Here is a 16204-nt window from a genome sequence, read left to right on the forward strand (position 1 = left end):
GCTTAGAAATTAAGTGTTAACGAGCAGTTGGACAGGTGTACCTAATAAAGTGGCCGGTGAGTGTATATATGTGTGTGTGTGTGCTGTACCTCCAATGTAGAGCGGCGTTCAGTTGCTTCCCTAAACTCTGTCATCCAGAGACCCAAACAGGGCTCTCTGTGTCTGTTAGATGATCTAGATGAGGTATTGTCATATGACACATAATGCACAGCAGATTATAGGGTAGGTGGAATTTTACTTGAAATATTGTGTCTTTATTCTATTTCTTTTCATAATTTCATGACTCTGTAAATGGGCACAAAGTTTTAAAGATGAGCAGAAATCTTGTTGAAACACATCTGAGCTATTACATGGTTTATTTATTATAAAGAATTTATGTAGCCTTATAATTAACATGAATAAGTTCCACATGCACATTTGTAGAGGTTACTTCCCCAACAAAAGACGCAGTAGAGGAGGGAGGAGTAGATCATGCCTAGGCCCACATGTCTTGACTCAGCAGAGAAAACATTAAATGAGAAAAGTTGATCTACAGGAGAATAAATATTCGAAAAGAAATACAGAATGATAAGCCTGAAAGCCTGCCATAATAATATACCATACATTTTTATATTTCCATTGTCCTCTGGGGGTGGGACCTCGGACACCCCACATCAAATGTCTCCCCACGTTTGATGACATTTTTCAACCCCTGGACCCCTGGATAGGGACGCTCCCCATCGGAGTGTAAATGTGTGTGACTGTGTGTCTGATGAGCAGGTGGCACCTTGTACAGCAGCCTCGGCCACAGTGTGAATGTGTGTGAATGGGGAATGGTTCCTGGACTATGGGAAAGCGCTTTGAGTAGTAGCGCTTTGTGGTCGTTGAAAGCTTGAACCGGCCCTGGTCGGTAGGGATCGGCGCAGGACCATTCTGCAAATCCGGTGTTTGTAGCTGAGCTGGACAGAGAATATAATTAATAATTAATAATAAAAAATAGATAGGTGATGCTGTTCTCCGTGAAGCTGGCTGGACGTGGTTTAGTGTTTAATGTGGACTGACTGCGTCAGACTCCATTTAAAAATAGCCTTTGCAGTGTGGTAACTTAGGTGGAAGTTTGGCTTTGTGAACTCTGATTAATTTGTCATGCAGTTATCACACCAGTCATAATTTGGTTTGAAGGAAAACACAGTAAGTAAAAGGAATGAAAAAACATCTTTTGGAAATTGATCTTAACGCCTCAAAAAGAATTGGGGAAATCCGACCTTTAAGGACACCAATTTTCTTTGTGGATGAATATTGTACCATAAATAAATAAATGTTCTTCCTTAAAATACAGGGGCACAAGTATACACCCCCCTATGTTAAAATACAAGGGCTATAAGTATACACCCCCCTATGTTAAAATACAGGGGCACAAGTATACACCCCCCTATGTTAAAATACAGAGGGCATAAGTATACACCCCCCTATGTTAAAATACAGGGGCATAAGTATACACCCCCCTATGTTAAAATACAGGGGGCAAAAGTATACACCCCCCTATGTTAAAATACAGGGGGCATAAGTATACACCCCCCTATGTTAAAATACAGGGGCATAAGTATACACCCCCCTATGTTAAAATACAGGGGCATAAGTATACACCCCCCTATGTTAAAATACACGGGCATAAGTATACACCCCCTATGTTAAAATACAGGGGCATAAGTATACACCCCCTATGTTAAATTCCAATAGAGGCGGTCAGATTTTTATTTTTAAAGGCCCACCGTACTGATCTGATTTCATTGTTTTATTGCACTACAGACTATAGACTACTTCTTTTAGATACTGTATATAATATACTGGATGGTCTTTTGGTAAAGTAGCATTGATCACTTTGAGGGTCGGGGGGATCTAACCGTTTGTACAACTATACTCAAAATATCAATAATAAAACAGCGTGTGAACTAAACAAGCTGAGCTAACTTTATGAGACACAAGAGGACAGACAGAGCTGAAGAGCCCAGGTGGGAGCCCCGGTGGCAGGGCAGACGCAGAGCCGATCACCTTAGGGGCCATTGCATCTGTATATCCAGCAGGTAGTTCCGCAATGTTCCTCCCTCTGAGACCCAAGTGATTTTTTAATTCTTAATCACAAAATAATTACAAAGCAGTTTGCTGTCTCTTTTCCATGGAAGGGGGGCGAATGGGCGATGCTTCTTACAGACTGTCACACAGTCACACATGTTGAATTATCACATTAAGAGGCAGAGAATCCACTAAACATGTGATCCACAGAGAGCAGGAGAATGAGAGAGAAGCCATCGCTAACTGTTAAGCTAAAGTAGCTAACAGAACTGAATAGCGGGTAAACAATCGCAGAGTTACGATAAAGTTGCTGAAAGACGGAGACAGCTATGAGTGCTTGAGTGAACTGGTGAAGGTTTAAATTTAAAGTGGATAATTAGCCGCTGGAATGAAGAATCTATCCATCACTCCATTCACATCGCTACATTTTGGTTGAAAAAAACAATTATTTTCCCCTACGTGTCCCGCTCTCATTCCCCCTTCTCTGGTGTGTCCGCGTCCCTAAACCGGAGACCTTTGGAAACACTTCTGACCCCCTTGTTCTTTGGCAACAACACAGATAGCTGTTTATTCGATATTTAAATTACTTTCTTTATTTAGCTGAGTGTCCTTACGTTTTATTGTGAAAGGGACCACAGGCTGGGGGGGGGGGGGGGGGGGGGGGGGGGGGGGGGGGGGGGGGGGGGGCAGGTGTGACTGGATGCTTTTTGACAGCGGGTCTACTCGACTCCTGTCCGGTGGAATTCAGGCCTCTGGTAGACAACAAACATCACTTCACCTCTGCTGTGACGGAGAAACAACATGCTCTCATTAAGTCACCTGGCCTTAGCATCTCTCTTCTTTATGATCCCCATAGGTCCTTTGTTCCTTTCCTCTAAATTCAAGATCATTATTTCATAGAGGCCTATGTAGAATACAGTCTGACCGTCCAATTATTTAGTTTAATAAGAAAAACCGTCAGTGCTGCTTTATTTCTGTCCCCACCTAATTCAAATTCCCTAGGCTCTTGAATGGCATTCTGGTTACTCAGGAAACCGTAACAGAGTATCAGAGTATCAGAGTAACAGAGTAACAGAGTTAAAGTATCTGCCAGCACAGGTCTTCAGTGGTCTTAATTTGTGGACTTGATGCAAAGAGACCAGAGAAGAAGAAAAAAACTACCCTAATCAGAGATCAATACATTTTTATCTTTTGAATGAGAGTGACCAGCGGTTGTTTCCATATCCCTGCCTCTGCTGAATCATTTCTTATCTTTATATTTAAATGATCTCAAAGTTATCACTGCTACTAGTAAAACTGGTCTGTAGTGCGGTAGAATGATAAAATCTGAGGAGCAGTTGCTTGTATTTAGTCTTAAAAGTGAGCGTCTACAAAACGACTCGTTGAGTTTAGGAAAAAGATCAGATTTGGCTTAAGTTGGGAGGAGTCATGCTGTGCTAACATTGAGATTTCTAATAACACGTAACTTTCTGTATGGGTCATAGTGGGGTTAAAGGTTATATAAAGTATGGTTGCATATAACACTTTGGCTCCGGGGAATTGGGTATTTGTCTTAATATGCAGAATGCAGATTAATGGCCATGTCAGCCTTCATTGTCATCCAATGTAGTTGTGTCTTACTTTTTGCAGAACTTCAGCAGACACTGAGTGTCAACTCAATTCTTCTTGTCTGGTAAAATCAATTCGGTGTAATGGGATTCCGATTCCTCTCTCATCGACTACTCTCCCCATTCCTGTCCCTCTGCTCACGATCGATTCGTCAGGAATGAGGGGTTTCATTTTCTCTCCACAGAAGATGTAGATCCTGATGCAAAGTGCTGACTGGATTTGCCCCTAGGGGAGTTTGCTTGTTGCTGCTATTTTCCTCCCCCACCCCGCCTATTGATGTTTCCTTACTAAGCTGAATGGTCTGTTGTGTCTGTTTAGGGGTGTCAAAGGTGTCAGACACTTGTCCTGTTTCCTTTCTTCGTGTCAAGTGAGAGGATGTAAGCGTGCTGCTGGTATGTGACCTAAACTTAATTAGCTGAGACAAGCTCAATGCCTTCCATTCAACTGAAGGCTAATTAAGTAATCCGGGAGGCCTTGCTCCGTGCATTTCAGTGTCTTTTTAATCAGGGATTTTGCGGTTGCTGCAGTCTTTACATCCAAAAAGCTGAACTGTGAGTTGATTGGAGCGGCATCTTTACAAGTCTTTTGTTTTTTAAGTGTAGAAAATTGAAGGTGTATCTGAGAAGGCCAGGATTGATAGAGTGACTAAAAGGGCCGGGGAAAGGGTGGGAGAGTTAAATACAGTGGATCAGGAATATGACAATCGTCTGGTAAAAATGACAGAAAGTAACAAGGGACCCGGCTCCCCGTCTTCATGGTAATCCGACTGTAGGGTTTAGGCGGGCTAAGGCCTCCCGTGACACCAACTCTTTTTTATACCTGAGACTTTCAGACAGCACAACAAGCACTTTGAACGTACATTTTTATAAGTTCTGTACTGTATTTATGTATTGCATGGTATTGTATATTGTATTTATTGTAGGGTATTTACGCTGTAGTTTTATGGACATTAAGGCAGGTATGAGGACTGCAATTTCCATTTTTATGGATGAAATAAACTTGGACTTGGATCCATTGATTCTAATGATCATTTTGTGTCTGATGACATTGTGTCTTGCACATTGTGTCTTGTTTTTCTAAACAAAACTTGTCAAAAGAAAGAAAATCTGACCTTTGGCGAGTTGGGGAGGGCAATTTCCCAAGATGCAACATACACAAAAGGGAAGGCAAAGACATTTCCTCGTTCTCAGCCAAGGAAGACACATTACCAACGCTGCAGTATTTACCACCACGCATAGCCTAGCAGCTAGCGGAGTGTCCTTCTGCTTATAGTTTTATCCTGATACAACGCCGCGGTTGAATTTCAGCCTGCGTGCATGTTTAGCCTAAAACAGAGCAGGGTTTTCAGATGGAAAATGGTTATTATTGCCATGTTTTAGGTTGTACCAATAGGTCAGTCTGAGAAAAAAATGTTTTGAATATTATCGACTTTCAAAAGTTAGTAAAAACCAGGGAGAGGAATGCCAGAAGTTATCAGAGGAAAGGAGGCGCTTGTGGTTAGAAAAGCTCAAGCTCGCTCAGGGTGTAGATAGCAAACTGGGGCTCTTTGAGATGGAAACAAACTGAGAGTCACTTGGTTACACCTTGATGATCGCAATGTTGTCAAATAATTAAGATTAGGTTGATTAAAGACGTTATAGCATTAAGACTTGGTACTGTGTCTCCCCCCATCCACACACCGTCTGGTTATAGGCCTCCTAATCTTTGTAGGATATAAGGTCTGCAGCTGCTTATGGGCGAGAACGTAACGTGCATGCTTCAATCCATAAAATAAAAACTAGACGGAGGCAGGGCAGTACAGCCCGTCCAGGCTCCTCTTACTACCCTGTCTCTCTTAGTTCTGCTGTACTAGTTTTAGACTGCCGGGGGACTTCCTTTGACACACCGAGCTCCTCTCTTCTTTATCTTCCCATTTGTGTGCATCCATGACCCAAAAATACTTGTTACCCCCCAACGGCCCTGTCAGACTCCGCCTACCAAGAGCCTGGGCTGGCCCAGGTTTCTTCCTAAAAGGAGTTTTTCATCGCCACTGTTGCACTAGTTGCTTGCTCTTGGGAAATTACTTGAATTGTTGGGTCCTTGTAAATTATAGAGTGTGGTCTAGACCCCCCCATGTTTCCGTAACTGTCAGGACTAACTGTCACTAACCCCACCCCCTTTTCCAACCGTCTTGTCTGTGATTGGCTGGAGTGGTTTGTTGTGTTTTGGTGCCTATCCTGTAACTCTAGTGTTTGACGTTTACTAACCCCGTGTTGTCTCCAGAGTTCCGGGCTTTTTCAGGGGGCGGGGGTGAGGCGGGGCCAGCTAGCGGATCAGTGTCCATCTTTTCTATCTTTGTCTGCTAGCTGCTTGGTGCTGAGCAGGAAGTGTACAGTGAGTTTATTAGAGCTGAAAAAAACCCACTGGTTTCATTGTGGTTTGTACCTACCTTATGCAAAGATACATACAAGTACAGTATTTCAATCTGTATGTGTTCACCTGAAAAAGGTATGCATTATTAGTCATCAATTCTTGTCACAGCTCTTGAAAGTGGAGTTTCCCCGTCTATCCCATTGCTGCTACTTGATCCGCTTATGTGGCAGCTGAAAATGTGCAGGTACTCACAGGAAATTAAAACCGAGCAGGCACAATCTCTAATGCCTGTTATCTCTACTCAACCTGGGTCCATCCAACTTGCTTTTTCTTTTTATTAATAAACTCGTCTTGGCATCATTTGGAGGTAACTTCTGTATTTTTAGCTTGGACCATATTTTACCATGTGTTTGTGTCTAGTTGGCTGATGGCAAGGGACATTGGTCCAGTATGAAGACCACTGCAGCGGGCTTTGGCAAAACAAGCTGCAATGTAACGATAACGGGCAATTGTGTCCTCTGTCTTAGTGTCCGACTATATTGTGGAATGGATCCCTAAAAACGTAACCTTTTAGTTAAAGAGTAAGATCCTTTTTGTTTAACATGCAACAGCCCCGACACCCCCATCACCAAACCCACCAGACTCCGTGTAAATAGGGCTGTCAAGCTGCACGCTGAATTGTACCAGGAAATTATTGCGAAAAACACTAATATTGTCATGGGCTTGTTCCCTCTTTCCTAAGTCAATTTTTCATTTTGTCCACTGAAACAGACTGGAAAAACAAGATGTTGACATACGGAATAATCTTGTGTAGGAGGCGTGTGTAGAAATGGGTTGGTCTTAAACTAATGCTTAAGAGGTCAGGAATACATGATCTACAAAGAGCCAAAAGGCCACAGGTTTCTCTTTCTTTTTTTCTAAGATTATAGAATAAGAGTTTTATGATTTTCAACACCATTATTTTAGCCAAAGCAGCTGCAACCCACAAGTATAGTCTTTTAATATCCTATACAAGTTTTATGGGAACCCATAGTGTGTGTGTGTGTGTGTGTGTGTGTGTGTGTGTGTGTGTGTGTGTGTGTGTGTGTGTGTGTGTGTGTGTGTGTGTGTGTGTGTGTGTGTGTGTGTGTGTGTGTGTGTGTGTGTGTGTGTGTGTGTGTGTGTGTGTGTGTGTGTGTGTGTGTGTGTGTGTGTGTGTGTGTGTGTGTGTGTGTGTGTGTGTGTGTGTGTGTGTGTGTGTGTGTGTGTGGCAGAGCTGTAGTCAAGTCCACCTTTGTGAAGTCCAAGTCAAGAACGAGTCCAAATGAGACAATGAGAGAGTCAATGCCAAGACAGAAAATAAAGAATCCTCTTCAAAACGTACCTGATATGAGAGACAGTATATATTCAATTCAGATGATAATGTTGCTTTATTAATTGTAATAATCAAAAAGCAAGGGCCATAAAACACTACATCAAAATATTATCCACGAAAAATATAAAATGTCAATTTCCCCATTGTTAAGCTTATGACTTGTCCTGAATAATTCATAGTATAAAGTGCTCACTGATATAAAGGAGATTGATACCTGATGATTGAGGTATTTGATGCAGCCAGGCGTGTACCAGGCGTGTACCATGTGTACCAGGCGTGTACCAGTTGTGTACCAGACGTGTGCTAGGCGTGTGCCAGGCGTGCGCCAGGCGTGTACCAGGCGTGTACCAGGCGTGTGCCAGGTATGTTACAGGTGTGTGCCAGGCTTGTACCATCCGTGTACCAGGCATGTGCCAGGCGTGTGCCAGGCCTGTACCATCCGTGTACCAGGCGTGTGCCAGGCGTGTACCATCAGTGTACCAGGCCTGTGCCAGGCGTGTGCCAGGTATGTTACAGGTGTGTGCCAGGCTTGTACCATCCGTGTACCAGGCGTGGGCCAGGCCTGAGCCAGGCGTGTGCTAGGTGTGTACCAGGCCTGTACCAGTTGTGTACCATGTGTGTACCAGTTGTGTACCATGTGTGTACCAGGCGTGTAGCAGTTGTGTACCATGTGTGTACCAGGCCTGTGTCAGGCAACCAATCTCCATGCCTGTCCTGGATGGATTTTATATTAAATGAATGCCTGCTTCCTGAACGTGAATGCTTCATCTATGGTTTTATTTTGAAGGAGGAAGTTACTTTAGAACAAAGGATGCTGACTTAGTCGAGGCCAACAAGAAAATGTGGCGAGTCCAATGGCCGAGTCCGAATGCCAACAAGCCCAAGACGAATCAGAGACAACAGAAAAGCGCCTTGAGTCCAGAATACACTACTACACTAAAGCCTGTATGTGCAACTGTAACCAGTTAGTTTTACAAGATTTTCACAAGACCAACTAAGACACTATAGTGTCATTATGAGATTACTATTAAAATTAAGATAAACCTTTCAGTGTGCCTGTGGTGGTTGATTGGCAAGGACCAATTAACTACCCTTGGGCGCACGCTCTACCAGGTGCGCTACCCAGGTGCTCCCATCTGCAAATTTTGAACTGTTGTCCTTTGGCAAGACACAAGCACCAGCAGACAGTTTTCCTTACACTATGTACAGTAGTTATCACAACACAAAGTGCTGGGACTGCAAACGCACCCCATAAAAGTATCTGATCAGGAATCCTCAATTAAAGCTATAGTGCGTAGTTCCTGTCTCCCCCATGAGGAATTGTAAGTTATGACAACAAAGCTGTTGGCGTGTCCATGTGATACAAGCCTTCCGTGATCACACCCTTTTTTAATACCTAAAAGTTACGCACTAAAGCTTTAACAGTGGTGGTGTCCGGGGTTTATAGGGTTTCTGCTGCTTGTCCACAGCTCTAGTTAAACATGCTGTTCCGCAGCCTGTTGCCTGTTCCTGGTCTGGTTCCTTTAGGTCTGGATTATGATAACACTGGACTCTGTGCTAGGTAACAATCTGTTGTCCGGTTAGATCAGTTGGCAGAGCAGGCGCACCTATGTAGAGGTTTGCTCCTCGACACAGGGGCCAAGGGTTTGACTCAGACCTGTGGCCCTTTTCTGCATGTCATTCCCCCCCCCCCCCCTCACTCTGTCCTCTTTCATATCTTCATCTGTCCTGTGGAAATAAAGGCCAAAAAAGGATCTTAAAAATAGAGATGAATATCCAGCACTGCTCCCACACTTAATTTTTTTGATTTTGGGGGGGGCTTTGCCGCCTTTATTTGATAGGACAGCTAGGTGAGGGAGGGAGAAAACATGCAGGAAATCATCACAGGTCAGATTTGAACCCTGGACCTCTGCGTTGAGGCATGAACCTCTACGTACAGTGGTTAGAAGGGGGCATAAATATACACACCCCTATGTTGAACTCCCATAGAGGCAGGCACATGGGGGTACTAAGTCCAGGATACTATGCATAGTATGCATACTAGCCTGGACTAGTGGAAGTCCAAACTCAGGATGCATAGCATCCCGATCCATGAAATAACTGGCCTTTTATAGTAAAAATGGGCCTGCCTCTATTGAAATTTAACAAGGGGGGGGGGTGTATATGTATTTTAAGGAAAAACATGTATTTAAGAAAAGAAAATTGGTGTCATTAAAAAGGTTGGATTTTCCTGAACATTTTGGAATTAAGGCATTAAGATTGATTTCCAAAGATGTTTTTTTTCCGTCTTTTTTATCAACGTTAGCCTGGGGGTATAAACTTATTCAAGCCACTGTATATGTGTGCTTGTGTACACTTGCACCGTGCCAACATGGCCACCTTTTTGCTGACCTGTGAGGAAGCGCTTTGCTCACGGCTTAGCTCAGCACCAGGATGCCCGTCTCTATGGCAGAACATACATAGAGTGCATGTGTGTGACACCTGTTCACCTAAAGTTCACCTGTTCCAGTAACGTAACACCTCCGTGGGGTACCTTGATATTCATGTACTGTCCCAGGAACCCAGATCCCCGTCTCACTGCACCTGCAGCCTTCCTCCCTCGTCTACAGGGGGCAGCCTTGTAACTGGAAACACTTGAATACCCATCACTTTAGTTTTTGTCCTTTTTTTGTATTGCTCCCTTGTGTGTGAGCATGCGTGTATGTGCCTCTCTGGGATTGGGTCCGGGCTTGTCGGATTTCTCAGTGGGGATTGGATAATCCCATAATCTGATAACGACCCACTGTGCAGATTTAGTGATTAAAGTTGAGGCAAAGGGTTGTTGCCATGGCTGCCAAATAGAAGAAGAAGAAGTGTGTGTGAGGGTGTGTGTGTCTGTATGCATTTTAAATGATTCCCCTCACACACACGACTAGTTGGTCCTGTTGATCTGCTCTGCACCTTAGTATTTGCTGCATGGACATGATTTTTATTCACTATTTTCAAACTTTTGTGTGTGTGTGTGTGTGTGTGTATGTAGGGGGGGGAGACAAATGCCGAAGTAGTGCTGACATCTGTGTGTGCAATATTGCCAAGTAGGGTTTCACATACATGGAATTTGCCTTGCTACTTAAGTGTGTAAGGGATGAAAATGGGCAGATATATTGATCAATCAATGTGCAGTTGTTCACAGTATGAAGTATTAAGAATATGTGCAATTCAAAAAGTGGACCACAGTGAGATTTGGAGACCTTACATTGCGTCCATGGGGTGGAACAAAGGTTGCGTGTCCGTGAGGGCTCCCGGGCTCTGTTGATGAGGACAGCTGAAGTCAGGAAGCAGGACGAAACTCTCTTGCCAGGGGGGGATGGGGTGGGGAAGGGTTGGACAGAATCGTTCCTGCGTGCCTCAGCGTCCTGTAGGCGTACCGAGGGGGGGAGTGTGTACTCCATGATGTAGCAGTGCAGAAGTGCATCGTCATTGGTTTTGGGAGGTTGAACCACGTACAGGAATACATCCTCTGCTGGGCGTTCTTGGTATGGGCTGATGTCCAGCTCCACGACGGGTCCAGTGTCCTGAGGGTGGCCAGGAAGCTGATCTAAGCCCTCTCCAGACAAATGGACCATTGTTTATTTAAGAGCACTATTATGGTCAGTATTTATTTACCATTGGCCTTATTATAGGTTTGCTTTATGTTAATGTGATCCTGAAATCCTCGTTGCTGTTTCCCCAGATCAACCAGGACCGACCATTACTGTAAAGGCTACTAACTCTTAAAGCCACAGTGTGTAGTTTGTCTCCCCCATGAGCAATTCTGAGTAATGACAACAAAACTCTTGTTGCATCCACATGGTACAAGCCTTCCGTGATAGTGCTCTCCTTCTCCACACTGTTGCTCATAACCAAGGAGGACACGGAGGATTAAAAGAAACACGTTGGACTCTTCAGAAGAGGTCATTAGCTCCCCTTCTTCATACGCCACCATCTTCTGAACACAGTCACACTGAGACATCCAGAGAGAGTTGTGTGGAGCTGAGAGTCTTAATTCGCTTTGTAGCAACTCATTTGGCTTGAATGTAACGGACGTTCATTAATATCAAAGTAATAATATGCTTTTTTATTGTTAAGAGCTCAGTGGCATGGCACATTGGTCACTTAAAACATGTGTGTTACATTTTAACGTATGTTAAACACGCAGAGATTTGAAGGGTATGTACGGACTTATCTAACCCTGGGGGGGTACGGTGAATACGCTAAAGTCCCAATAAGTTGGCGTGAATACGGAAGCTAAAAACTCTTTTTGTGTTCATCTGTTTGATAAAAATAATAAAATGTTTTAAGACCCAAAGCACATTGCCAAAACCAGTCACATTGACAGTCGGTGAATATATGAGAACACCCTGCGGCCTCCAGCTCTTTGGTTCAGGTTTAAAGCCCCCTCCAGTTCGTTCTTTCAGTTCTTACAAAGATGCTTTGAAGAACCGCTTAGCCGCTCTAGGTATTAGATTTAAAAAATGCAGGATTTCATATGTTATGTAATCCAGCAGCAAATCAAAGTGAACACAAGTCCCCCAAATCAGATGGTCATTTAAGAATACTGGTGGCTTACCTGAACATTGGCTTGGCATTTTGAAAAGAAAAATATGCAAACGCACCAAATTATTGCAAAAGAAAAGAAGCTGCTGATAGATAAGGCTTCAGGTCCCGAGAGAGACGCATGTCTCTCTGAAGGAACGCACTGCCCTTGATTTTCTCACAAATACATGCATATGTGCATAATCTTGTTTGTTCCAGTAAAAGGTTCAGGTTCAGACAAACAGAAAAGAATGGATTATGAAGTAGTCCTCTGATCACAGCTGCAAGAAAAACCGTGTTCCTCTGGGTCCAGGTTTCTGGCTTTAGACTTGTTAGTGTACACTTTATACAATACAGTATATATATATATATATATATATATATATATATATACAGTATATACCCAAAGTGCTGAGTGTAGTAACGTTCAATTTAATTTAATTTCAAGTGCAATATCACCATCAGACATGTACAACAGGGAATTCAGTAGAAGTTAGGATTAAAAATGTATCCATAAAAGTGAAAATAAAAAAGTGTAAAAATGAGAGGTAAAGGAAGTGATAATAAGGTCAACAATGTTTGGGAAAAAAGAACGTTTTGATGTAAAGTTAGCGATAGAGCTGGCTTCTCTGACATAGTTCCCCTTGTGGGACTAATAATAATAATAAAGTTAGGTAATACTGTTAATATTATATAACGGAAGGTATGGTGCTCGATAAGAGAAGGCACAGTGGCCTGTCCTAAGGTAAAAAAGACCTTAGGAATTTGTAGAAGGTTGGTACCCAGGGGGGTATAGTCAGTCTCTCCAGAAACACGGGATTGTGCAATCGCATAATTCATTGCATAATCAGCCAAAATCCGGATGTATACGCGGGGGCTGCAGTTCTTCAAATACGCCGCGCTTTCGCCGCATAAATTGCCGATTTCCACGCAAAATAATGCAGGTCTTGCATAATTTCATGATAAAAGTTACAAATATCTTAGCAGACAGTTGAAAAATGTTGCGTTTACTTCACACAGGAGCAGCCATTTTCCCTTGTTGCCATGGAAACGTTATGAAGTGATGTAATTACGCGACAAGATGAGTACTTTTTCATCAAACCGCAGTTTTTGCAAGTTCCCGCAATTTCATTGCGTAAAATTGCAAAAAATACCCCGCATACGCCATCGCATTTTTCAGACCATTCAGCCAGTGTGTGTGTGTGTTCTGAGTGACAGTGTGTTTGTGTGTGTGTGTGTGTGTGTGTGTTTCAGTGTGTTTCAGTGTGTTCTGAGTGACAGTGTGTGTGTGTGTGTGTGTGCGTGTCTCAGTGTGTTCTGAGTGACAGTGTGTGTGTGTGTGTGTGTGTGTGTGTGTGCGTGTGTGTTTGTCTCAGTGGGTTCTGAGTGACAGTGTGTGTGTGTGTGTGTGTGTGTGTGTGTGTGTGTGTGTGTGTGTGTGTGCATAGTGAGGCTGTACAAGGACGTGGAATTGAGTAGAATTTCCTGAACGGATATGATTTGAATTCACTATTCTCAACCTTGTGTTCAGTTACTTCCCATTCCACCAGTAATGTCCTTATAGGGGGACATGCTAGGACATTTTTACCAAATGAAACGACAGCAGCGCCAAGTTGACATCAGTGCTCCTAAAGCCTGAGTCTGGGTCAGTACCAGCCCCCGGGTTAGTTAAGAGGCTGGACCGTCTCCAGCTCCTTCTAATCTCAACCCCTCGGTAACATCCCAACCTTGGCCTGGCTCTAGAGGGTCACTGGTGTGGAGGAGGAGACAGTAATGGTTGTTTGGTGTGTTTTTTTAAACCCTAAATGAATGAATTACAAAAGTCAAAGTATACCCCTTTATTTGAACTAAAGACAATTAACAAAAAAATAGTTAATATAGTTTTAATGAATGCCTCTCCCCAGGTCAGATTTTTTTATACATTGTCGTGTTTCTTTAGAAAACAACAACGGACAAATAGAGTCTTGCTTTAGATGTAAAGTTATTCACTGTCAAAGTAACGTCAAAATGAATGGGAGTCAATGGAATGCTAAAGACAGGTGATGGCTTGTTAGCATCAAGCTTCGTAGACGCTCGCTCACCCCCTTGGTAAAGACAGATTGTGGACACATTTGGATAAAGCTATAGTGCGTAGTTTCTGTCGCCCCCATGGGGGATTCTAAGTCACGACAACAAAACTGACAGCACGTCCACTTGGTACAAGCCGTTCAGCAGCAAGCTGCAAGCTTATCTAACGTCTTGAACCCACACAAAACTGGTTGACCCTGAGCAGTGGGAAGGTGCTGACTGTTTTGGAGTAAGTGAGTAGCCCTCTTATAATGTCCTATAATAAGCACATTGTTGTGCCATAAGGATTTGTGTGTATTATCCTCCTGCCATAAGCTTATCATCTCCCCATCAATGGGAACTCTTCATTATGTGCTTGTCAGCCATAGTGCATCATAAGACGGAGTAAGCAATGCCAATGTTAACGAGAGTCAGATCCAGGCGGTTCCACAAAAACCGAGGCATGTTCCAAAGGCTGAAAGTGCCTCTAGGTTTTGCCAGGTATGTTTTCAGCTGTTTCACAGTAGTCAAGTAGTTGTTGTGCCTGCATGCCAGGGATTATGAGGCTATGCTGGCTGATGTGATATTCTATGAAATCTTCACATGTATTTAGCTTGATAGTAAAAATGTTGGTTATTTATTTGTGTTTGTACCAAATGAATGGTTAGTCTGCATGGCTATACAGTACGCTTATTAAAGTTGCCGGTAGCTAATATTGTTGACATATCAAGTAGCTTTAAATGTTTTAATGTTTCCCACATTAAGAACTGAACTGTCTGCAGACTTTGTATCCGTCTGTGAATCGGGATAGCTCTGGTAATCTCCACACATGCGTAGTACAGCAGCAGGGGTGGGGAGGTGCTGAATCCCTACCAGGCTCATGGATTGTGGTTCACTAGCTACATGTGTCTTACCAAAAACTGATCATCCGCCAAAAACTCAAAAACTGTCTGCCAAGTCTTGCTAATGGGTATTTATTGCTCCGGTGCCGCAGATAATTCCGCCAGATATGCTTCATGTTCAGCCAGATGTCCATACCTTCCTCTGTCTCTGTGTTGGTGTTCCAACCTCTAGGGGATTTCTAAGGACTATGGTTACCTGGTCCTCAGATCTCTGCAGGGTAAATCCAGACAGCTAGCTAGACCAGCTGTCCAATCTGAGGACTATGGTTACCTGGTCCTCAGATCTCTGCAGGGTAAATCCAGACAGCTAGCTACACCAGCTGTCCAATCTGAGGACTATGGTTACCCGGTCCTCAGATCTCTGTAGGGTAAATCCAGACCACTAGCTAGACTATCTGTCCAATCTGAGGACTATGGTTACCTGGTCCTCAGATCTCTGTAGGGTAAATCCACACCACTAGCTAGACCAGCTGTCCAATCTGAGGACTATGGTTACCCGGTCCTCAGATCTCTGTAGGGTAAATCCAGACCACTAGCTAGACCAGCTGTCCAATCTGAGGACTATGGTTACCCGGTCCTCAGATCTCTGCAGGGTAAATCCAGACAGCTAGCTAGACTATCTGTCCAATCTGAGGACTATGGTTACCTGGTCCTCAGATCTCTGCAGGGTAAATCCAGACAGCTAGCGAGACTATCTTTCCAATCTGAGGACTATGGTTACCTGGTCCTCAGATCTCTGCAGCTTTGTGATAGCCTTCTTTAAATATTTATATGTATATTTCTTATGCTTGAAATGCACAAATTTTATAATGGCTAAGGAAATATTTTGCTGACTTTTGAAGGGCTTTATGTTGACAAAAATTAGTCCAAAAAAGCAGCAAAGGTTTTTAAACAAAGCAACAAATATTTTGAAAATAGTAACAAAAATGGAAAACAAAGATATTTTACCTTTTTTCTATGAAATAAGAGCATGTCATGCCTTGAATGTGATACTTATTTTCCAGTGTGGCCCTTAGTCAGAATGAATTTGATGCCCCTAAATTAGACCATCATTATAGTTTTTAAGTGTTCATATTCTGCTCATTTTCAGGTTCATAATTGTGTTTTGAGGTTGTACCAGAATAGGTTTATATGGTTTAATTTACAAAAATACCAAATATTTGTTGTACTGTACATTGCTGCAGCTCCTCTTTTCACCCTGGGTGTTGAGCTCTCGGTTTTAGCTCCAGAGTGAGACATCTCAATTCTGGTCTATCTTTGTTAGGAGTCGCACATGCTCAGTACCTAGGTAAGGACTACTAGCCAGTCAGAAGCAGAGTATGAGGGCCCTGACAGT

At 43.1% G+C, this 16204-nt stretch overlaps 1 protein-coding gene and 1 long non-coding RNA gene across 4 annotated transcripts in view; one reads left to right on the forward strand and one right to left on the reverse strand.

Moving 5' to 3' along the window:
* Positions 1–13076, reverse strand: part of LOC117958013 — a 14174-nt gene extending 1098 nt beyond the window's left edge. The window contains exons 1-2 of the long non-coding RNA XR_004659638.1: positions 12791–13076; positions 11567–11570 (exon numbers count right to left, since the gene is read on the reverse strand). This is a non-coding gene — a long non-coding RNA (uncharacterized LOC117958013). The remainder of the gene's footprint in view (positions 1–11566; positions 11571–12790) is intronic.
* Positions 1–16204, forward strand: part of si:dkeyp-72e1.9 (syntaxin-binding protein 4) — an 85139-nt gene that overhangs the window by 9235 nt on the left and 59700 nt on the right. The window contains exon 1 of one of the 3 annotated variants that reach the window (XM_034894170.1): positions 14236–14467. The exons of the other annotated variants lie outside the window; for them this stretch is intronic. Coding sequence (XP_034750061.1) covers positions 14379–14467 — 89 coding nt within the window. The 5' untranslated portion in view covers positions 14236–14378. Of the gene's footprint in view, positions 1–14235; positions 14468–16204 lie in introns of those variants that run through there. 3 annotated transcript variants of the gene reach the window in all.

This window comes from Etheostoma cragini, chromosome 15, assembly GCF_013103735.1.
Source record: "Etheostoma cragini isolate CJK2018 chromosome 15, CSU_Ecrag_1.0, whole genome shotgun sequence".
NCBI classification, from domain to species: domain Eukaryota; kingdom Metazoa; phylum Chordata; class Actinopteri; order Perciformes; family Percidae; genus Etheostoma; species Etheostoma cragini.